This window comes from Muscardinus avellanarius, assembly GCF_963383645.1.
Source record: "Muscardinus avellanarius genome assembly, chromosome: 2".
NCBI lineage: Eukaryota > Metazoa > Chordata > Mammalia > Rodentia > Gliridae > Muscardinus > Muscardinus avellanarius.
Window position 1 is genome coordinate 2226574 of NC_137787.1, and position 22178 is coordinate 2248751.

General features: G+C 60.8%; 1 protein-coding gene across 1 annotated transcript in view; it reads left to right on the forward strand.

Annotated features, from left to right (window-relative positions):
* The window catches only part of HDAC4 (histone deacetylase 4), a gene marked incomplete at both ends in the record, with an annotated part of 133916 nt that overhangs the window by 99818 nt on the left and 11920 nt on the right, over positions 1 to 22178 (forward strand). The window contains 8 exons of the mRNA XM_080720072.1: positions 209 to 329; positions 5545 to 5591; positions 8771 to 8878; positions 10561 to 10616; positions 12626 to 12713; positions 13906 to 14025; positions 14812 to 14909; positions 20841 to 20959. Of these exons, the coding sequence (XP_080576198.1) occupies positions 209 to 329; positions 5545 to 5591; positions 8771 to 8878; positions 10561 to 10616; positions 12626 to 12713; positions 13906 to 14025; positions 14812 to 14909; positions 20841 to 20959 (757 nt within the window). The remainder of the gene's footprint in view (positions 1 to 208; positions 330 to 5544; positions 5592 to 8770; positions 8879 to 10560; positions 10617 to 12625; positions 12714 to 13905; positions 14026 to 14811; positions 14910 to 20840; positions 20960 to 22178) is intronic.

Consider the following 22178-nt stretch of genomic DNA (forward strand, 5'->3'; position numbering starts at 1 on the left):
TGGAATTATCTTTCTAAATGTTTTTCAAAGCTATAATTAAAGCACAAGCCCTCTAAAATATTTTTGAAGTACTGTGCTGGGTGATGCTTGCTTTTTATTTTGTAACAACCCAGTACTTGTGTGCTCGCACATGTCTGGAGCTGACTTCCCATGAGGCGCCGTCCGTCGCGCGGGTGCGGGCTGTGATGCTCTCCGTTCTGCCCCACAGTGCGTCCGCGGACGGAAGGCCACACTGGAGGAGCTGCAGACGGTGCACTCAGAGGCCCACGCGCTGCTCTACGGCACGAACCCCCTCAACAGGCAGAAGCTGGACAGCAAGAAGCTCCTAGGTATTCACGACCTCTCCCCTCGGGGTGGCAGGGCAGGAGGGCCCCTTCCTGCAGTGCCTACCCACCAGGCCATAAGACGAAGGGCCTGGGTGAGATTCCAGCCCCCATCAGCTGGTCCCGCTGAGCACCTGTGGCAGGGTGTCTGGGGAGGAGACGGCAGAGGACCGTGCAGGTGGTCTTGAGCAGCGGATTCTGGAGGCCGCTCAGGAGACGTGGGCCCCTGCTCGCTGCCTGGTCACGCCTCTGTGGCCCCCGAGCCCAGACTGCAGGCTGCGGCTGTTTGTCCCTCAGCGCCTGCAGGCGGCCCCGGGTGCCCCTGAGCATAGACACGAGCCCGGGGCGGCCACTGAGGGCTCCACCACCCTCGGCCAGGAAGGCACTTGCCATCAGCTGCCGTCCCAGCCAGGGCAGGCCAGGCCGCCACGGCCTCTCTCGGGCTCAGCCTGGCCTGGCAGCTCCGTCCTCACCCACGGCTCGCACTCCTCCTCCACTCACTCATTCACTGTCTGACTTACTCGTGCACCTCGCTAGTCTGCCTGCTCACTGTCAGGTCTGTAACTCCTGCCCCCACTGGTCCTCCACTCACTCACTCATTCACTCCTCACGGGCCCGCCCACTCACTCATTCACTCCTCACGGGCCCGCCCACTCACTCATTCACTCCTCACGGGCCCGCCCACTCACTCATTCACTCCTCACGGGCCTGCCCACTCACTCATTCACTCCTCACGGGCCTGCCCACTCACTCATTCACTCCTCAAGGGCCGGCCCACTCACTCATTCACTCCTCAAGGGCCCGCCCACTCACTCATTCACTCCTCACGGGCCCGCCCACTCACTCATTCACTCCTCAAGGGCCGGCCCACTCACTCATTCACTCCTCATGGGCCTGCCCACTCACTCATTCACTCCTCACGGGCCCGCCCACTCACTCATTCACTCCTCAAGGGCCCGCCCACTCACTCGTTCACTCCTCACGGGCCCGCTCACTCACTCATTCACTCCTCACTGGCCCGCCCACTCACTCATTCACTCCTCACGGGCCCGCCCACTCACTCAGGCACTTCTCACAGGCCCGCCCATTCACTCATTCACTTACTCATCCCCCCCACTGGTCCACCCACTCATGCGATCATCCACTGACTCGCCCTCCTTGGTGTCCGCTCTTGGCTTGCCCGACCCTGTCGCCTGCCCGTTGTGCCCCTCTGCTCCCTGGGCGCCCTTCTGTAGCAGGTGCCCTTGAGAGCTGCCCGAGCCTAGGACAGCATGGACGCCTGTGGGCCCCACCCTAGGGCTTGGTCACGCTGCAGCCCAAGACCGCTGCCCTGTGACCAGGGGTTTTCATAGCCACACAACCACTTGTGTCGGGAAACAGGAAAGGAGAAGGCCACACAGGACCGTGGCAGTCGGTGCAAGGCCTGCCCTGGCAGTCAAGAAGGTGGCTCCTGAGTCATCGCTGGAGCCGAGCGCCAGTGTCCAGGGAGGCCCCCACAGAGACCCGGGGCCAGGGAGGGCACAGGCCAGGAACTGGGCAGGCTGAGGACCCCAGACTGCCCAGCCAGGGCCCTGGGCTGGACCACACCTCCACACCTACTCCTCCGCTGGCTCCCAGCATGCCGTACGAACCCTGTGTAGGGCGTGGCAGCCCACGGGCACTGACAGTGGTGACTCCCAGGTGCAGCCCCAGGAGCCTCCCACTGTCCACTCAGAGCTGCCACCATGGTCAGCGCTTGGCCAGCAGCAGGTGACCCAGGGTCTGAGCCATGTGGCTAGAGGCTGAGGCTGAGAGCATGCAAAGGGGGCGCTGGGGACCTAAGCTGTCCTCAGTCACCTTCAGGAGGTGAGATACCACGTCCTCGCACCGCGGAGAGGAAGAGAAAGCAGGGAACGGGAGAACACAAGAGCCAAAGGCGAGGCAGGTGGAGGCCCAGGCTGCAGGAGGGCACTGGACGTGGGGAGTGAGCCCAGGAAGACGTGGCGGCCACTGCCTGCACCTGCCATCCCGGACTGAAGCCCCTGGGGCCCCTCGGCAGCAAAGGGAGCAGAGAGTGGTGCGTTGCTCACCCACCCGGTGCCGGAGAGCGGGCGTTGACACAGGCGTCTTCCGGGTCTGGAGCACTCTCTCTAGAGCCACTGGAGGATGTGCTCCCCGAGTGAGAGGAAATGGAGCGGGCACTGGCCATGGAGGCAGGGCCTGGCCCAGAGGCAGCCACCCAGTGCTCCCCACAGAAGCGGGAGCAGGGAGTAGCGAGCCCTGTGGGCATCACCCTCAGACGCTGCACCCGTGGGACAGTGGCGCTGCATTCCAGGTTCTTCCTGAGCATTCCTGGTCCCAGCCAGGCACTTCCTGCTCAGCCCCCTGCCCGCAGTGCCTGCATTCCATGGAGTCCTGCATGTCAGCCCACCTGCAGATGGAGGGGAAGCCCTGGGCCCCACCCTTGCCATGTGCTCTGGTCCAGAGCCCAAACTGCATTTGGAATCCTGGCCAGCTGCTGCCAGATTGTGGCCAGGACTCCCTAAGCCTGTCTCCTGGGAGCAGTCGCATCAGAGACGTCCCTGTCCTTAGCGTAGGCAGCAAGGTTTGGCCTGCTCAGCTCAGTTTGCTACAGTCCAGCCCTCATGGCTGACGCACCTGTGGGAAGGAGAGTCAGAAGGAGAGGCTGGTGGACCATGGCACGCGGGGAGGGTGGGGAGGTGGAGGTAGGCTGGCCGCGTGTCATGCCATCTTCCTTAGTCACAGGTGTTTAGGTAGTGATGTGGGCTCTGTGTGTATCATGACAGCTATTCACCATGTGGTCTGTCCTGTCCCTCAGAAAGACAGCCATGCACCCAGAGCTGTGAGGGGCGGCCAGGAGCCCAGGCCCTCATCCTGGGCTCAGGGAGGGATGACTGCTCCAGCCCAGTGCACTGAGGTGGATGTGGGGCCAGGGCCCTGGGGACAGTGGCTCTGGGCAGCCTTGCATAGGCCAGCGCACAGAGCTGGGAGTCTAATCAGGCCTGTGGAGTAACCCAGGATTGAGGCTTAAAGGACAGGTGGACCTGTGTGGGTAGGTGGCCTCCAGGGAAGATCGGAACAGCAAGACAAACCAGGCAGAGACGTGCCTTTGGGGTTCCAGGCCCTGCCAGGTTTACCCCTATTCCCTTGCGTGGCACCTCAGCTGCTGGCATAAGCAGCCTTTGCACCCTTGTTGCCTTCACATACTTCATGTCCTGGGCAGTGCCGCTACCCTGGAGCTGCCCCAGCTCATCGTGGGGTCCTACTTCTCTTCCCTGCCTGCCCAGAGCTCAAGTGCCCTGCCCCAGCCATCCCCAAAGGCCGCTGCCATGGGCCTTGGTCACACCAGTTTTCCAAACCTGTGAATCTCATCAGGGCAGAGGATGGTTTCCAGTGAAAGTAGGCCTAATTCACGGGTGGGGGTAGTTAGGTTCTTAATTCAGTTTTAAATCAGGTGTAAACAGATGCTCAGAACGGGAGAGAGAGAGAGAAACTGGATCTGTGTGAAGAGGAAAGGTGTGTGTGTGTCAAGGCTCAGCCTGCCCACCCAGGCTGTGTGGCACCCAGCGGCCTTGGCTCAGCTGTCGCCAGCCCTGGCCCCTCCGGTCCCCAGGAGGCTTTCGGTTCCTTTGTTCGGGTGTTCTTCCCATGCCCATACCTCGTCCTGCCCCCGGTAGCCAGTGTGGTACACTAGTGTGCTGTCGGCCAGAACGGCGTTGCGAGCCCATGTCCCCGAGATGCTGGGTCCTTCTGTGTCCTGCTCTTTCTTGCTGAGCTTTGTGGCCTAAAGTCTGTTCACATCACAGGAAGATGCCTCATCCACCAACCTCGCCACTCAGATCTGCTCAGGAAGGAGCAGGCCTGGAAGGAAAGCCCCGTCCTGCCATGACGACCTGCCGACCCCCCGGGAGGGCAGAGGGCGTCCCGGGTGCCTTGGGACCAAGGGTCATGGCTCCAGGCCTCAGAGTGAGCCCGAGCATGGCCTCTGGAGGCAGCTGTGCCCGTGGCTCTGAGCCTGGACTCTGACCAGCTTCCCCCACAGTCCTGTGGCTTCTGTGCTCTAATACATGACATGGTGCCTTTTATCTCTACTTGCTGGAGTTTGAGCAAAGGCAGAATATTCAGACGACTTGTGAGTTTACACAGACGTCACGGGCTGGGGTTTCAAGGGAAACCCAGCTTCTCATGGAGCCTGCACACCATGCACTCACGTGTAAGTTCACGCGTACAGAGCCTGCACACCATGCACTCACACGTGTGAGTCCATGCGTACAGAGCCTGCACACCATACACTCGCACGTGTAAGTTCACACGTACAGAGCCTGCACACCATGCACTCACACATGTAAGTTCACGCGTACAGAGCCCGCACACCATACACTCACACGTGTAAGTCCATGCGTACAGAGCCCGCACACCATACACTCACACGTGTAAGTTCATGCGTACAGACACACGAGCAGAGCTCTTGGCGTTCACAGCAGCAGCCCTTGTGCTGGGGCAGGGGTGCCAAGGGAAGGGCTGCTCTGGAGCCATGCCAGCCCCTGGGCCCTTGCGCCATTCTTGCACCCTGAAGCAGTGTCCAGACAGCGTGGGGTGCCCTCTGGCCCTTCCCCACTGATGTGGCTGGCCTCCCGGCCTCCAGATACAGGTGCCATCATCCGCAGCCGGAGGGCAGCCGAACCCTGGCCTGCGGCCAAGCAGGGAGGCCAGAGCTCTGTCGCTGGCCTTTCCTAGGGGCCTGGCGTGGCACAGTTATGGAGAGTGGCACCCACCACATGTGAAGGCAAACCGAGGTCTCCTGAACTGCTCCCCTGCCAGCTGCCCAGCTCTTGGGTGCCATCCCAGGTGCCGAGGAGAGGCTGCCCTCGCCTGTGGGCCGCACCAGCGCTCGGGGCTGAGGAGGGCCCCAGACCGCAGCTGCAGTCACTCAGGCATGCTGAGCCCAGTGGTCCACTCCTGAAGGGTCTTCAGCGTCTGAAAGGCACGTTCCCCCTCATAGCCAGAGAGGCCTGCTGGGGCCTCCAGACCCAGGACCAGAGCTGGTGTCAGGAGCTGGCAGCGGCGCTCCCAGGGAGCCAGAACCAGCTCGGGGTTCCCCCACACCGTGCTTGCAGAGCGGGTGAGGCCATGGGGACTTCAGGCACGGTGTTACCTGGGGAGCGCCACCCTTCGGGGAGCACGCATTCCCAGAGCCTTCTGACCTCTCCCTCTCCCCCAGGCTCCCTGACCTCCGTGTTTGTCCGGCTTCCTTGTGGTGGTGTCGGGGTAAGTACTTCTTTAATGTGTAAATAATGTCCTGTTTGTTCTTAGTCCCAGTGGTCACAGAAATCGCTGACCTGCTTTGCTGAGTGGGAAATTGCTGCCAGGTGTTTTCCACAAGCAGGGCTTGCCGGGCCGGGTGCCCATGTGTGGCTTCAAAGGCACTGTAAGCATTCTGATCGCTGGGCTCGGGCACCCTTCTCCAGGAAGGTCACCTGGCACGCGGCTGTTGCTCTAAGACGTGGCCCCATGTGCCGACTGTCACCTCCCTGGTCCATGGCAGTGCTCCGCCCGTGCCCATCAGGTCACAGGACGAGCTTAGCCTGTGCCCTTCTCCAACCCGAAGCTTCAGGCAAAGCCACATTGGCCTCTTCCCCGAGCGGACGATGTGGCGAGCCAGGCACTTAGAGGACCCCACCCGGCCTCGGCCTCTGTCTGCGCAGGCAGGCGAGCCTCCATCATCAGGATCCCCAGCTCCCAAGCTCTCGGATGAAGTGGGCCTGGGATCGGTGCCTGAGAAAACTACCCCCGCCTTGCAGGTGAGGCCAGGCCTCCTGGCCGGTCTGTGGAGCAGCCTGATCCCACGGCACCAAGGCCCCTCCCTGCAGGGGCCATGGGTTAGGCAGAGGAGCAAGCCGCGCAGCTGAACCTGCGCCGTGCATGCAGGCACAGATTGCGGGCCGAGCTCCAGGCCTGGATTCTGTTAGGGAAATGAAACAAAATTGTTTTCTTCCTGAGTCTACAGAAATCGCTGCTTTGAAAATTATCCCGTCAGAAAGAGAATAAAGGGCATGTATTCATGCCACTGCCCAGCCCTCCTCGAGTTATTTTGCTCTGTATTGTAAATAGGCTGCAATCTCTTAATTCAGGGCAAATTCTTGGCCAGACTTGAAACAATTTGGATTTGCACTGCCTGCAGCCAGCAGGCCTGTGCAAGGCAGAATTTATAATTTGCAAACAAAAGCTAAATGCAAGCTGGGGGTGCGGGGGGGGGGCATAAGCTCAAAAGGCCCCCTCCCAATTATAAAATCCTGATCTGGAGCACAGCAGGCTGCCCCGACTGCACCTCACATCTGGGTGCCTGAAATACAGTGGGCCACATGCAAACAGAAGCCGTCGCAGGCAGAGGGCCACAGAATCCTGGGATCGTCTTTCTGCCTGTATTTTCTTATGAACCTCTTAACAGGAAGACAGACTAGAAGTTGTGCAGTGCCCGCCCAGCTCTGGGCCACTTGCTGGGTCGCGGGGCAGCTGCGTAGCTCCTGTCCCTCCGGGGCTCCTTCTGGAGCCGAGGCCCAGCCCTCCGCCCAGGGTGCTGGGAGGAGCCAGGTGAGGGACCTGGGGCTTCAGTCAGGCTGAGAGAGAAGCTTGAAGTCGGTCCTTTCTTACTTCTGTTAAATATAGGTTAATAGTTTTGACCTTTTTTCAAACTATTAAATAAAAGGAACTTCTGATTTGCTACCTCCTCGTCGGTACGTTTCAAATTGAGGAGTTAGTATCTGAGTTTTCTTGTGGATCCTAATTGGCCCGTCCCTGCCTGTGAGTGCCTGGGGCTCCTGTGCGCCTCCTGAAGCACCAGGCTCACCCAGACTCGACGCCCACTCATGATTTTACATTGCCCTGGAGTTCTTCATGAGAACTGCCCTCCACACCTCCCCTCTGCTGCTGCTGCCGCGATGTCCCTGCACTGTGAGAGCACACTGGGCCATTTGCCCCCGCCTTTAGGTTCCTCTTTTGCATCAGTCCTTTATTACCACCACGCCGCTGTAAACAAGGCCACCTCTCTGTGGCTCAGGGGCCTGAGCCAGCGGCCCTGCCTCCAGGCTGCTCCCTGGGCTCTGGTTGGCTGCAGCGTAGCACCTGGAGCAGCAGGAGACTCTTGTCAGGTTCTCGGTGGCAGTGGCAGCCAGGTCCTGCTGCCCTTGCTTAGTCCTGAAGCCAGGCCCTCATGTTGGAGGAGAACATTGTAAGCCTTCTGGCAGGCAGTGTTGTCCTGGGCAGGACCTTGCTCACCAGAAGCAGGGCCGCAGTGGAGTCCCTCCTGGTGCCACCCAGATCTTAACAAGTCTGTTCTCTAGCTGAAGTAGCCAGCCAGGGTAGGACTAGCTGAAGACACCCCAGTGAGTGCCGTACCGTGTTATTTAAGACGGACATTAAAGCTCACTGCCCTGCTGCAGGTGAGGAGTATTGCTCTGACAGTGGAAATTGTTGAAGGCACCTCGAATTCTGGTCTTTGAGATGGGCCACCCTGGCTCAGCCCGCTCCTCAGAAATGTCCGCCTTCCCAGTGAAGGCATCTTAAATTTTGCGTTGCCAGCAAAGCCTCGGGCTGCCTGGAGAGAGAGCCCTCCTCCCCAGAGAGCGGTCAGCGTCTGTCAGTTGGCTTGTGGCCTGCGGGGTCGGGAGGGCCTCTCCTGCCGGGGCTGGGGATGAAGCGGGGCAGGACATAGGTTACACTTGAGCTTGGAGCCAAGGCACTGAATGTACAAAGGTCAGTCTTAGGAGAGTCCTCTAGTGGACCAGGCCAACCCCGCATTGAGGTTAAATACACAGGAGGACCAGGCCCTGGGTAGCCCCAGTGTGTCACGCATGAGGGACTTGCTGTGGACAGCTGCTGGGGGCCTCCCTCCGGCCCCAGCCCAGGCTCTACAAGGGACTTCTCTGCAGACATGGCTGTCAGTCTCTGCCTTCCCTCCCATTAGCCAGGACCAAGATAAATAAGGGAACAGACGCACCAATTGTGTGCCAGGGCGGCCGCCATCGCCTGGGGTAGAGGCTGGTGGTTCTCCAGTGCCTGGGTCCCATCCAATTATTCTCCTCGATAGAGCTTTCCACTAAGTGTCGTGCAAAATAAAGCCGTAGTTGGAGGAGCCCACTAGTCTGATTCCTCTTACGTTTCATTTTTCTATGAAAAATGTGCTCAGCAGCCTTGGCACTGACCTGAGCCCCCGCCCCGCCCAACAGGTGAGAAGGGTGAGCGCGTGCTGTTCTGGTACCTGGTGTTCTTGTGTGGTGCGTCTCGTGTCAGTGAAGAAGCCAGCCTGCCGTGGCTGGGGTTGCCCTGGAGAAGCACAGCCGTGCGCTCAGGTTTCTGGGCTCATAGGGCAGAGCCTAGGCCTGGGCCAGGCGCAGGGCTGCGCGGCGGTGACGGTGGCGCGGGCTCACTGCGCGGCGTTGTCTCCGCAGGTGGACAGCGACACCATATGGAACGAGGTGCACTCATCGGGGGCGGCCCGCCTCGCCGTGGGCTGCGTGGTGGAGCTGGTGTTCAAGGTGGCCACGGGAGAGCTGAAGGTCAGTCGCGGCGCGCGGCATGCGTTCCCGTATCCTTGGGCCTGGAGGGGGCTGAGCGGGGGGCCAGCTGCTGCCCATGCTGGAGTGTGTAGTCGTGACGTCTCAGAGGGCCTTGGCGCCCTTCACTCTTGACTGCTGGTGAGGCTCTCAGAGCTGCGTGTGCGGCGTACCTCGTCACAGGCGCCACGTTGCAGTTTAAAGCTGGGAGGACTTTTGAATATTCTTTAGTTTTCCAGTGCCAGGGCCGTCAGGCTCAGTGCTGGCTTCACACCCCCCTCGCGCTGATCTGCCGTAACTGTTGGGATACGTGGGAAAGCTTGCCTCGCGGTGAGCGCTGGGAAAGGCAGCAGCAGCTCCGCAGGCCTGTGGTGAACTGTGCCGCCACACCCATGGGTGTGCTGTGTCGTGCCTGTGATGGAGGACTTGGGAGGCTGAAACAGGAGGACTGCCGCTTCGAGGCCAGCCTCAGTAACTTGTCAAGATGTATTTCAAAATTAAATAAGGCTGGTGAGTGGAGCTCAAAGGGTGGATGCCCGTTCCTCACTACCCAGTGCCACCAGAAGACCCTTTCTACCCCACCCATCTCATCAGGACAGTCCAAGTACAGGGAGAGTTGTCAAGCTCACAGCGGCGAGTCCGAGTTCTCAAAATGTGTCCTTACCACCTGAAAGCTCGGGTTGTTACCACCGACAGCCGCTTTCAGCTGCTGCTCTTTAAGATGGTGGGCCCGGTTTCTGTTTCTGAGAAACACCTTAGGTTGACCCAGGCTGAAGCACCTGTGCTTGTTTAGTCCCTCTTGCAAGAGAAATGGCTGTGCCTACTGAAGGGCCGGCCCGGGCAGCAGAAGCGCTCTCCTTCCCAGCTCTGCACCAAGGCGGGGCAACGGTCAATGAGAGTCTGCCTCTTCGCCCAGGGCAGTCTGGGGAGAACTGCGCGCCCCGCCACGCGTGGCTGCGAGCACCTGGGGGCTGGCGCGCCCTCTGGTGGCAGCACGTGCAGGGGAGGGGCAGACAGAGCTCAGGGTGGCTGTAGACACTGACGCAGGTCGCTGGGTCGGCACAGAGGGGACAGGAGAGCTGTTTGTGCCGCTGTGCAGTCCCGCGTTGGAGCGCGGAGCTGGAGTTTGCCTACAGCCGCAGGGATGGCGGCCTTCGCAAGGCTTGCTGTTGCGGAGCGGCGCACACCGCCTCCCTGGCTGGCGAGGCCGACAGGCGTGCACCTGAGCTGCTGCTTCATTTGCAGCGCTAGAAGTGGCTGGCAGACAGCGCCCTGAGCCTGGTGCTGGGGAGGGCCCTGCAGCCACACCCTGCCGCCCTGAGCGCTCTCCTGAGGGTCTTCCGCTGGGTGCTGCCCACCCCCCGGGCCCCGCCTGCAGCGAGGACAGGCGCACCCACGGGCCACCACTGCAGCCTGCACCAGCAGAGCGCCACCTCAGCACCCAGAGCACCCGGCCCTCGCACCCTGCCCAGGTTCCCTGCCGAGAGGCCGCTGGCCTTGCCTGGAAGACAGAAGCCGGGGCACACCGGCCACTTCCTTGGTGCCCTTCTAAGGGGTCTGCGCTTCTCAGAGGCTCCCCGCCGGCCGGCATGGCGTCCCACCCGATTCTGGTCCACTTATGGTGGTTTGCAGGAATTTCCTCGTGAATATAAAGTGTGTCTTTTGTCTCTCCCTCCTGCCTGCAGAACGGCTTTGCTGTGGTCCGCCCCCCAGGACACCACGCTGAGGAGAACACGCCCATGTGAGTAGCCGCGTGCAGGGCACTGCCCCACCAGGGTGCCACCGTCTCCCTCCACGCCAAAGGGCTGCTGAGTGCAGGTGCCAAGGTCCCCGCCTTGGCGGGCACAGTGAGGAGATGGCGAGGAAAGGAGGGCCCCGCGAGCCGGTGTGCGCATGCTGGGGAGCTCGAGTCGCGCTGAGCGCGTTGGCGGGCACTGTGGCTGTGAGCTCACGCAGCGCGTCAGGATGCAGGCCCATGGGGCGCCTCTGAAAGGCAGGGCTGCTGGCTGGCCATGTCCCCTGCACGCATGTGTGTGCAGGTCCAAGCGTGCGCATGGTTCATCCCAGCCCCTGGTGTTGACGGAGCAGCGGCAAGGGCACACTGGGGTGAGCTCAGTGCAGGCTCTGACCCCGTGTCCTGTGCCACGTCCTTGCGGCTGGGGCGGGAAGTAGGCATCCCGCGAGATGGAGCCGTCTTGGGCCCCCCAGCCTTCCCTAAAGAGCCGGGCAGCACCAGGAAGAGCGGGCGCCACAAGCTCTGGCAGGGCAGGTCCTGTGTGAGGCGGGGCGGAGGCGCTGTCTGCGCTGGGGACGCAGCAGCAGCATGGGGCGAGCAGTCCCTGCCAGGGAGGAGCCAGGGGTGAGGCGCGGCCAAGAGGGGCCAGCCAGGCGGGCGAGTGGGGAGCAGGACCTCTCCTGACAGCAGGGAGTGGCGGGCAGGCGGAGCCGGGCCCTGCAGGGACCCTCCTTCACGTGCACTGGGGCGGCCACTGTGCTGAGTGGCCGCCGGTCTCACTGAGGCTACGGCGCAGAGCGCTTGGTATGTCCAGGAGAGGCAGGAGTGTGCCTGCTGGCCAGCCGGACCCTCACCATTATCTGGAGCCGCCGGCTGCAGCTGGGGCCACACTTCTGCTGTGCGTTCAGGCGGCCTTCTCCTCCCCGGCTGTGCTGACTCGGCTCTGCTCCCACCCGAGTTGCTGTCTTGGCCTGTTTTCTTGGTGCTTTATGCGCCGTGCCTAGTTAGAGCTCAGTGTGGGAGTGACAGGTAGCACTCCCCGTGTCCTAGAACGCAGGGCGATGCACGGCCTGTGTCGGGGGCACCGTGGCCCGTGAGCTGTTCTTGGGGTCCGCCATGTGTTTGGGGGAGCCACACAGGTGACATCACGAGGAGTATCTCACCACAAGACGTGGTACTCTCCAAGCAGGAGACTGCTTGGTGTGTGTTGATGTATATGTGTGCGTGTGTATGTGTGTGTCTATGTGCTTGTGTGTTTCTGTGTGTGTGGTGTATAGATATAATAGCTGGGTGTCTATGTGGTACATCTGTAGTGCCCTTGTGTCTATCCATGGAGTGTGTCTGTGCCATGCCTGTGTATCTGTATGTGGTGTATGTATATGTATTTGTGTGCATATTTATATGATTTTTACCTATAGTGTGTATGAATATGTATCCATGTATGTGTACCTGTGTATATCTGTGGTATGTGCATTTCTGTGTGTTGTGTGTATAAGGTGTATATGTATGTGTTTATCTGTGTGGTATGTGTATGTGTATTCATGGTGCCTGTCTGTGTGCATCTGGTATGTGTGCACATAAATTTGTGTGTCTGTATATCTGTGTGGTGTGTATATCTGTGGTGTGTGTGTCCATGTGGTATGTATATGTATTCATGGTGTCTATTTATCTGGTGTGTTTATCTTGTGTGGTGTGCATATATCTCTGGTATACATCTTGTGTGGTGTATTTGTATCCACCGTATGTACATATCTATGTGGTGTGTGTGCATCTTGTGTACAGTATGTGTGTATATGTGGTATTTATTACATCTGTTGTGGGTCTGTGGTGTGTGCAGATGTGTGTATGATGTGTCTGTGCGTGTGGACATCCGTGTTGGCCAACGCCACCATCGTTTGAGGGCCACTAATCAGGGACTGACCTTCCCAGACCCCTCCTGGAGTCTCAGGGGCTCTGACTGGTTCTGCTGCAGGCTGCGTGCATGCGGGTAACCAGCGCGTTCCGTGTGTCCACAGGGGCTTCTGCTACTTCAACTCCGTGGCGGTGGCAGCCAGGCTGCTCCAGCAGAGGCTGAGCGTGAGCAGGATTCTCATCGTAGACTGGGTGAGTGGCCGCCTCCTGGAGGGGAGCCTGGCAGCAGCGCAGGGTGGGAGGCGGGGCTTCCCTCATAGACTGGGTGAGTGGCCGCCTCCTGGAGGGGAGCCTGGCAGCAGTGTGGGGTGGGAGGTGGAGGCTTCCCTCCATGGACACGTGGACTTGGGGAGTTGAAAAAACTCTCAAAGTTCAGAACAATGAAACCACACGCTTGTTAAGAGTTGGCCTCAGGGCATCTGCAGCCGGCCAGGCCAGTACTGAGCTCTAGGCCTCGAGAGGAGCTGCAGCTCCTTCCACCCGCGGGAAAGGTAGGGCTCAGGTCGTGTGCACACACGTCTGACCCGGAGGAAGGGCCACCTGCCCCAGTGGCGGGCCATGCCCATTCTCACACATCTGCCTCCCTCCCTGCTCCAGGGTGTCCGTCTGGTGCCGGGACGAGGCAGCTGAGCCTCCTCCATCATTCCATGGGAGCGCCACTGCCCTGGGAGGGCCGGCATGACTTTTAGTGGGTCTCTTCGATTGCCCCCTGGTGCTTGTAACATGTGGATCTGTAACTAAGAAAAGTGGTATTCGTGTGGGCATGATGCCGCACACCCGTATTCCCAGTACTCGGGAGACTGGGACAGGAGGATCACAGCTTTGAGGCCAGTCCTAGCAACCTAAGTGAGGCCCTCAGCAACTTAGACCCTAAGTAAAAGGTAAAATAGGGCTGGGGTGCAGCTTAGAGAGAGACATTGTTAATCATTTAAGCACAGGCAGAGGCCCGTCACCCAGCCACATAGGGGCTGCCGCATGCTGTACGCCTGCCTGGCGGAGCTGGCCCCACATGTACCTGTAGTGGACAGCATGCGCTCCTTCCCGGTGGAGGCCGAGGAAGTGTCTCATGTGCCACAGAGGCAAGGCAGGTGTAGGACACTGATCTAAATACTGCTTGGAAAGCCGGGCCCCTGGACTGGCTGGAATCCCAGGGGCCCCGTTGCTGGAATCAGAAATGGGCAGCAGTGCTAAGGGTAAAAAGAGACTGCAGTGGCAGGTGGCGGCCCCTGGTGTCCCGCACACCTGCTCTGCATGCCCTCCACCCTTGGTGCAGGGCCGGCGGCCTGTGAGTGGGTGCTGTTGCCCCAGGGCACAGCAGGTGGCAGGGAGGGAGGGTGGTCCTCTGAGGCCCAGGCCTGCCCTGAGCTGGCTCTTCTGCTCTCAGGATGTGCACCACGGGAATGGCACCCAGCAGGCCTTCTACAGCGACCCCAGTGTCCTTTACGTGTCCCTGCACCGCTACGACGACGGGAACTTCTTCCCAGGCAGTGGGGCCCCCGATGAGGTAGGTTGGGTGTGCGAGACCTGGGGTGGTGTGGCAGGCCTGGAGCCAGCGTCTCAGCTGCCACTTCAGCCTTTGTGGGGTCCACGCACGGCAGGGCTTCACACCCAGGCACAGGTGCTGCAGGCAGGTGCAGGGCGGCTGGATTTCATACATGCACCAGGGCCTGGGTCTTGTCTACAGTATGAGCGAAAGAATAGAGACTGCTCTGGTTCCCTTTGGGCAGACCGAAGCGCTCACGAGTCAGCCGGCAGCTGCCCTCTCCTCCAGGGAGGCCGCTGCTCAGCACGCAGCGCCGTAGGCCGCACCTTGTGGTGCCCTGCCTGTTATCTGTCCGTGCTCTCCCTGAACAAAAGCCCTGAGTGAGCATGAGGCTGCCTTTCTGCCCGGGGTCTCACCACATGAGAGGCTGTGGGGTGACAGAGCCGTCAGGCGGTCCCTGTCCGGAGGCCGCCGTGTGCCCGCTGTCAGGTCCTCAGAGTGTTCCTGAGCACCCAGCAGGCCTCCAGCCCAGCGACAAGTTCAGGGTGCTTGAGAGTCTGCAGCAGCCTGTGGAAAGTGCTCTGTGTGGGCGCCAGCGTGTCAGGCCTGCAGCATCCAGCTCTGCACACTCACGAGCACGCCCCGGGAGCCCAGTCCCTCCGCCCACCCGGTGCCCCGTGCCAGCGGCATCCAGCTTTGCACACTCACGAGCACGCCCCGGGAGCCCAGTCACTCCGCCCACCCGGTGCCCCGTGCCAACGTTGCTGTTGGAAGGTCGGTGACGAATGTCTCTCCTTCTGGCCACAGGTGGGCACAGGGCCGGGCGTGGGCTTCAACGTGAACATGGCTTTCACAGGCGGCCTGGACCCCCCCATGGGAGACACGGAGTACTTAGCAGCCTTCAGGTGAGTCCCAGCTTCCCCGGCGACCTCAGCCTCCCTCAGGAGCGTGTCCAGCAATCCGCTCTCCTGATCCGCGTCTGCAGACAAGCAGGCTACATGCAGCCTGGGAGGCCTTGATCCTGCGCAAAGCATGGCCTGGAAATCCAGGAATGCTCTTTGATAATGCAGAGGGAGCGGAGGCCGGGCTTTGCTCCAAGTGTATGTCCATCGTGCAAAATGAAGAGACACATCTCTCTCTCTTTATTGGTGCGTTGTCGTCGTACATCCTAACAGGGCACGAGCTAGTGGGGCCTCATGCACACAGCACTCAGCCTTGTCACACTTAGAGATGTCACCGTTTCCTAGTTTTTCTTCCACAAGCCCTTTGGAAGACGATGTGGAGGGGGAGGTACTGTTTCCCTCCATCTCCATGACGTGTGTGCTAGCAGTCACACCTGCTTACCGCTGCCCGCACACCGCTCAGGTCTTCGGAACACAGCTGCAGCGAGAGCTTTAACCATGGTGCTGGCTCCCGTCCTCAAGTGGCCGTGGACTGGCGTTCCTCGAGCACGAGCGGCTGTCCTGCGGGGTACGCGTGCTGACCAGTGTAGTTGTTTTTCAACTGTGCTTCTGTGGCTTACAACCCATAATCCCAGTTCCTGGGCATTGAAGACAGTAGGGTTGCCAGTTTGAGGCCAGCCTCAGCAACTTAGACCCGACCCTGTTTCAAAATTTTTTAAAAAAGGTTTGTTCAGAGGCCACCGGGTTCACACCCCAGAACCAAAAAATAAGTGAGTTAACAAGACAGTGGCGTCTGCCTGTCTTGGCACGGTGAGGCAGCCCCAGATGAGCGTCCACACGCAGGTCCAGTTCTGAGACCTCGTGGGAAGCTTGCTGGCCGGGCTGGGTAGGCCTGAGGGCTTGGTCTTGCTGGAACACTCAGTGTAAGAGTTTTGGTGTGGATTCTGCCGTGAGCAGGGTGGGAATCCTGGGCAAGTAACATAACACCTCCTGGCAGCTGCTTGCTCTTGTAAAGGGGACCTGGTTCCAGAGTGGCTGGGGTGCAGTGGTGTGGAGGCCCGGCCAGGCAGGGGTTCACAGAGACAGCAGGCCCCGATGGCCACAGGAGCCCTGCTGACAGGCGGTAGCCAGCGCTCAGAAGCCAGCGAGACCTTGCTGAGCCAGGCCGCGGCCCGCTGCACCCTTGGTTTGAGTGTGGTGCTTCTTGCTACCCCAATCTGCAGCGGCGCGCTTCTGACAGCCATCCCACCTCTGTGAAGAGGACTCCACGCTGTGTCTGAGTGTCGGCTGCTGTGAACGCCACACCCAGCCAGGGTGGTCACGTGCTCCCCCTGTACCTTACGCCACCTCCCGGCCGAGAGCTGGCCTTCACAGGGCTGCTCCGACTGTAGCGTCCAGGCACGCAGAGGGCAGGTGCTGCCTGGGAGTGGGCCCTCCTGAGCGGAGGATGGTCGTGGGCCCAGGGCCACGTGGAAAGCTGTGGTCCCGAGTGGGCGGGACACAAGCCAGTGCAAGGGGCCAGTTCCTCAGCCAGGCCCCGTTGGAGCAGCCCTCGCGGCAGCGGTGCCCTGACGGGCAGAAGCCTGGCCGCGGTGCTGGGAGCTCAGCCCCAGGAGGCGGCTGTCCTCCCAGGCCGCCCACTGCCTGTGCGAGAGCGCTCTGCCCTGCTCGCTCTGGACATCTGTTTTAATGTCCCACCAAGTGCATGTATGACGATACCTTATCGAGCAGGCTTTTAAAGCTGCAAGAGCTTCCTTGAAAAGGAAAATTGTCTCAGAGATTTTTTTCATTGATTTTAATGTAGAATAGCACTTTGAAGTTTACAATTTATGGTTCCCTGGGCATCAGATGGGGGGAGGGTCAGAGACTGGCTTCCCCTTTCTTCTTGGCGCTCTCCTTTGGGGCCCCTGGGGCAGCGCGTGCCTCAAAGGCAGCACCTTGGTGTTCAGACCCTTTGCCTGCCAGGTCGCATTTGCAGGGGACCAGGCCTCAGATGAAGAAAAGATAAGAAAATTGCCCCTAATGAAATCCAGAAGCAACAGGCACTTTCTCCTCGGGCTCAGAGACCTGTAGGGGAAAAGGGATCTTAACTCAAACCAGTCCTGGTGCCAGACGTGGCTTTGAAGTTTGCCGAGCCCGGGGGGGGGGGGGGGGGGGCTCTGCGGGCCGGACGCAGATAATGATGCGCTGTCTTAACCCCTCCCGTACCTGTCTCGAGGACCGTGGCCCCCAGCGCCAGTGGTGCGAGCCAAGTCGGCCCTCTGCTCGGCGGAGGTGCAGTGTGGTGCTGTAAAGCCTGCCAGAGACCAGTGGAGCTGCGAACTCTGAAGTGGCTGCTTCATCTCCCCAGCGGCCATTGGTCCTTAAGCCCTCGGCAAGGGCGGGAACTTCGGTGATGTTGGGAGGTGTCTTGCTGCCGCTGCTTCCTCTAGAGGGTGCTCTTTGGTTGTGCCAGTTTCACACATTCTGGTGGCTGACTGTAGTCATGGTACTGCGTCCTCAGGAAGGGCGCTCACTGGATGGAGAGATCGGGGCCAGACCTTCAGGCCGGCTGCTTTCCAAGGTTGTTAGGCCTCGTAAGGACATCCAGGTGGCAATCGAGAAGCAAGTCTCAGCTGCTAAATCTCATGTTTCCCCAACCGTGGTTGACATGCTTGACCCGGCCTTTGTGGTCCATCCAAGAGATAAGGCCACGGAGGGTGAGCGGGAGCTCCAGGTAGGCTGTGTGGAGCCGAGTCTGCGGCTGGGTCTGGTGCAGAGGCCTCAGGCCTACCACGTGGGGCACCCTGGGCGAGCCTTGGAGGGATGAGCTTAGCGCAAGCACTGGGGGGAGGGGCCGTCCCCAAGGAACAGAAGCCAGAGCCTGCCCCTGGCCGGCCTGCATCCTTAGCAGCACGCTGTGAGTTGTGGGTGGCAGATGAGCCTTTCTCCTGGTGCCTGGCTCAAAGAGTCGTTCTGGGATGGAGTGGTCCAGGTTCCAGGGCCACATTAGGAAACTGGTGGAGCCTGGGCAGGTCGGGTGGAGGGGGTGCAGTGGAGTGGGGGACAGGGTCAGGGCCACTGGGTCAAGGCCAGAGGGCCTCACACCCAGCACAGGTGTGGTGGGCGGACTTGGGGCGCAGAGGACCTGACCGGCCTGTGGCCAGGGCTGTCGGGAGGGCTGTGGAGCGAGTCCTCTGCTGCTGCCCGGCCCTGTGCTGACTGGACCGTCGGCAGGGGACCAGGGCGGCCTCTACTGCAAGGCAGTGGGGAGACGGGTTTGGCAAATCTCGGGACGTGTGGGGGACTCCAGCGTGGAGCTGGGCGTGCCCCGCAGTTCCTTCCTCAGGGCAGACTTGCAGGCAGGTGCGTGGGCTAGCTGCAGATCCAGGCAGAGGCACCAGCGCCTGTCCTCGCCAGCAGAGCAAGAACTGATGCACATGACAAGGCAGTGCTTGGTTGCCCGAGTTGTGACTGTTAGCACATGCTGCTGGCCCCCAGGGCAGCTGCCGCCTGCGAGGCTGTGCCACTGAGAGCAGGGCTGCCACAGCCAGCCAGCCGTGAGTGTCGACACTCAGGGAGACGTGCGCAGGCAGGGGAGGAAGCGTGAGGCAGCGAGAGGTTCCACACACAGCCTGGGCCGTGACGGGAGACATGATGGGCCAGGTGGACGGGCACACGTGCAGGGCAGAGGGCATCGCACGACAGAGCACGTCCTCCCAGATCCCCTCTCCACCAGGGATGTGGCCTTCCCTGCTGACCACACCCTGTTGGCCCTGGCAGCCCTTAGGTAGACCCTGGCCTGGTGGATTTTGCTCTAGCCATCTGTGGGATGTCTTGGTCAACTTTTTCATTGCTGTGGCCAATCCCTAACAAGCACGGCTTCAAGGAAGAGAGGCTTCCTTTAGGGCTCCTCGTTGTGGGGTCAGTTGGTGGTCAGCAGGCTCAGTGGGGTCTGAGGGCATGGGAGGCCCGGAAGGCCTTCCTCACCTCTGCAGGCAGGGAGCAGAGAGGCGGCGGGGGCTGGGATGCAGGGTCCTCACGGGCACCGCCAGCCACTCCACACCCCACCTGCTGCTCCGTCCAGTACGTGAGGCTCTCCAGGAGACAGTAATCCAAACTGTAACAGGAGATGGAGGCCACTTTTCGACATGGGAGGGCCCAGCTGTTGAGGCACCTCTACCCCCAAGGTGCTGCCCAGCATGCTGTCCAGCCCGGCCTTCTCCCACAGGGCCGTGCTTGTGGGCCTGGGCTCACACCTCCAGGCATGCATGTGGGTGGCTTCCACCTTCTAGGTCATGCACGTGAGCGTGGACTCATGTCTCGCAGGCCACACGTGTGGGTGTGGGCCCACGTCTCCAGGAGTGTGCAGTGCCACCCATTTCTCCTGCCTGTGCTGCCCTGGGGAGCCCCGAGCCCACATGTCTCTGCCCTCGGTCTCCCTACAGAGGAGGGAGCCCATAGGAATACTGGACTTAAAGGGATGGAGTGAGGCACCCTGCAGCAGGCACTTCAAGTACACTTTATTTCCAGAGATGTAAGTTGTCACAAGTTTATTTCTGAATCTGAAATGTAAGCCCAGCCTCGCCCTGCCTTTGGGTATGGCTAAGAAGGCACTTCTTCCCCGTCCCTCCTGTGGGGCGCTTGCGGATGGGAGGGCAGGTCTGGGAGGCAGCAGGGAAGGTGTGTGGCCCCAGCTCACATACAGAGCCACAGCGCCCCCCCAGCGACATTCCTTGGTGGCTGTAGACATGCCTCCAGCACGCGCCTCTCATTCAGTGCAGCCAGATTGCCTTGGCCTTAGCAAGCGTTGGAAGGAGCCTCCAGGGAGCCGAGTCCTGGGAAATAGAGTGAGCGTGGGCACGCCCACATAGCGGTGCCGGTGCCGGTGCCGGTGTGCGTTTGTGGCCCCCGTGTCCGGCAGCGAGCCTGGGGGCATGTTTACAGTTCATTTGGATTGGCTTTGGGGCAGTGCCACACAGCAAGCACAGACGCGGGGACTCCATGGAAAGGGCTTCCACTCAGTGATGGTTTAGCAGGGCTCTCCCTGGGGGTGGGAGGCTGAGGAATGGAAGAGCCCAGCAGTACTTCAAAGGCAGAGCTGGAGCCGCACGTGCCCGTGCTTCAAAGCAGCCGCGGAAGTGCTTTGCGGATGGCATGGTGTCTGCACAGAACGCCTGTGGTTTTCATTGGAAACCCGTCTAGTCTTTAAAATCCACACCAGAAGCGTGGCGAAGCGGTGGTTCTGCCCGAAGACAGAGGTGTGGCGGTACTTCATTAAAAGAATTAGGAGCCACACCAGAGCAAGGCTCTCCATCTGAGTAGTTAGAGGCTTCTCTGTCCCTCCCCAGGCCTCCCCACCATGCCACAGACTCGACGAGAACACCCCAGTTTCCAGCCAGTGGGCAGGATTGCTAACGCAACGCCGGTGTGTGCATGCCCTGGGGCAAATGCTCCATTTGAGTGTTTTGTTCGGTATGAAACAGCAAAGTCCATGCGCTTTAGTTACAGAGCCCCCGTGGGCACATGGAGCCGCCTGATGTGGGCTGGGGCCGCGCACTGAGGATCAGGACAGAGCTGTGTGCACAGGGTCTTGGCAGAGGTCAGTGGGCAGCAGCCTGTGGCCAGACCCTCCACCTACAGTGCTTGATCAGTGGCTCCACGGGGTTACAGCATCCACGCCAACTCAGCTCGAGCGGCCTGCCTGAGACCCTGTGTGCTCTTGGCAGGAAAAGTGTGCCACCCGTGGCCGGGGTCACCTGCTGTGCTCCTAGGGCATACAGAGCCTGGCTCCCTCAGTACAGACCCGTGTCGCCTAAAGGCCCTTTCTCAGCCTGCTGCTACGGCTCCTCCAGAGGACACTGGGTGTAGGGACTCGGGCTTTGTCTCTCGGGGACACCCTGTCTGGTTGCACTGTCCTCAGCCAGCCCAGTAGCGCCCTCTCCTGTCTTGCAGAACTGTGGTCATGCCCATCGCCAACGAGTTCGCCCCGGACGTGGTGCTGGTGTCTTCGGGCTTCGACGCCGTGGAGGGACACCCCACGCCTCTCGGAGGCTACAACCTCTCTGCCAAGTGTAAGTGGGTCCGCAGAGGCCCCTCCACCGTGCCCCGACCGACTGCTCGCTCTGCCGCCAGTTGTGCTCTGCATGGCAGGCAATGGCAGGCAGGCCACCCCCCTTCCTGCCCTGCAGACCCCAGCTCCACGTCGCCCAGAGCAGGCGGCCACGCGTGAGCAGGCCGGGTACACGGGGTCTTGCCAGCGGGGGACGCAGGTTCCTGGGGGCCGTGCAGGCCCTGCGTGGGTTGGGGGCAAGTCCCTGGTCCTGCCAAGAGCTGACATGTGCTCTCTGCATCTGCTCTCATACCACCCATTAGCTGGGAGAGAGGGGAGTGGGCCGGGTGCAGCTGCTGGGCGCGCAGAGCCCTCCACACCGGGCTCCAAGGCGCTGGGGCTTTCCTGTGGCTGGGGCTGCTTGGGCCCTGGCCCCGGCCCTAAGGAGCCCTCGAGGCCTGGCTCCCCAGGAGCAGCCCCTCCTCCCCTCTGTGCTCCCTCAGCGCAGTGGCTGAGGAGGAGCGCAGGTTCAGCGGGGCAGGAAGGTGGGAACTGGTGGTGGCCTTCAGGGTGGCCTCTCAAAGCCCACCTGCCCCTGGGCTGTGGGGCTTGGTAGCTCCCGCAGCACCACCCTGCTGGCATGCCCCAACACCCCCCCCCCACCGCCATGTTCTGAGCTTCTGTTGAGAACTCACAGCAGCCTGAAGCCAGTGTCCTGTAGCTGCCAGGGTGTGCTGCCTGGCTGGGCACGCGTCTGCTGACCAGTTGGGCTTGGGGCCACTGTTTATTAGGGTCCTTCCAGCTCTCTAGCAAGCCAGCCCTCCTGGCCGTGATGACGATTACCACACCCACCAGGTCCTCCGCAGAGATGGGTGGAAACACCCTGGCTCGCTGGCCCAGCAGACCCCAGGCCTGAGTGTGGGCAGGCCTTAGCATGTGTGTGCTCACGTCCACATCTGGGCGGTTGCAGAGCACGTCAGATGGCCAGGCAGCTGGGCCTCTGGGGAGCAGAAGGTGGGCACGGGGTTTCTAGGCGGGATGGCCTCCCTGTCCTTGGAACAAGATGACTTGCTGTATTATATAATCAAAGCACTGCAACTGTAGTGTATATCCTCAAACAGATCGGACGGGACTCCAGAACCAAACTCTTCCATGATTATAAATCAAAACTGGCCTTCCAGGCCTGGTGGAGTCCCAGCCCTGGTCTTCCTGGGAGATGGCCAGGGCCCCAACCTGTGCCC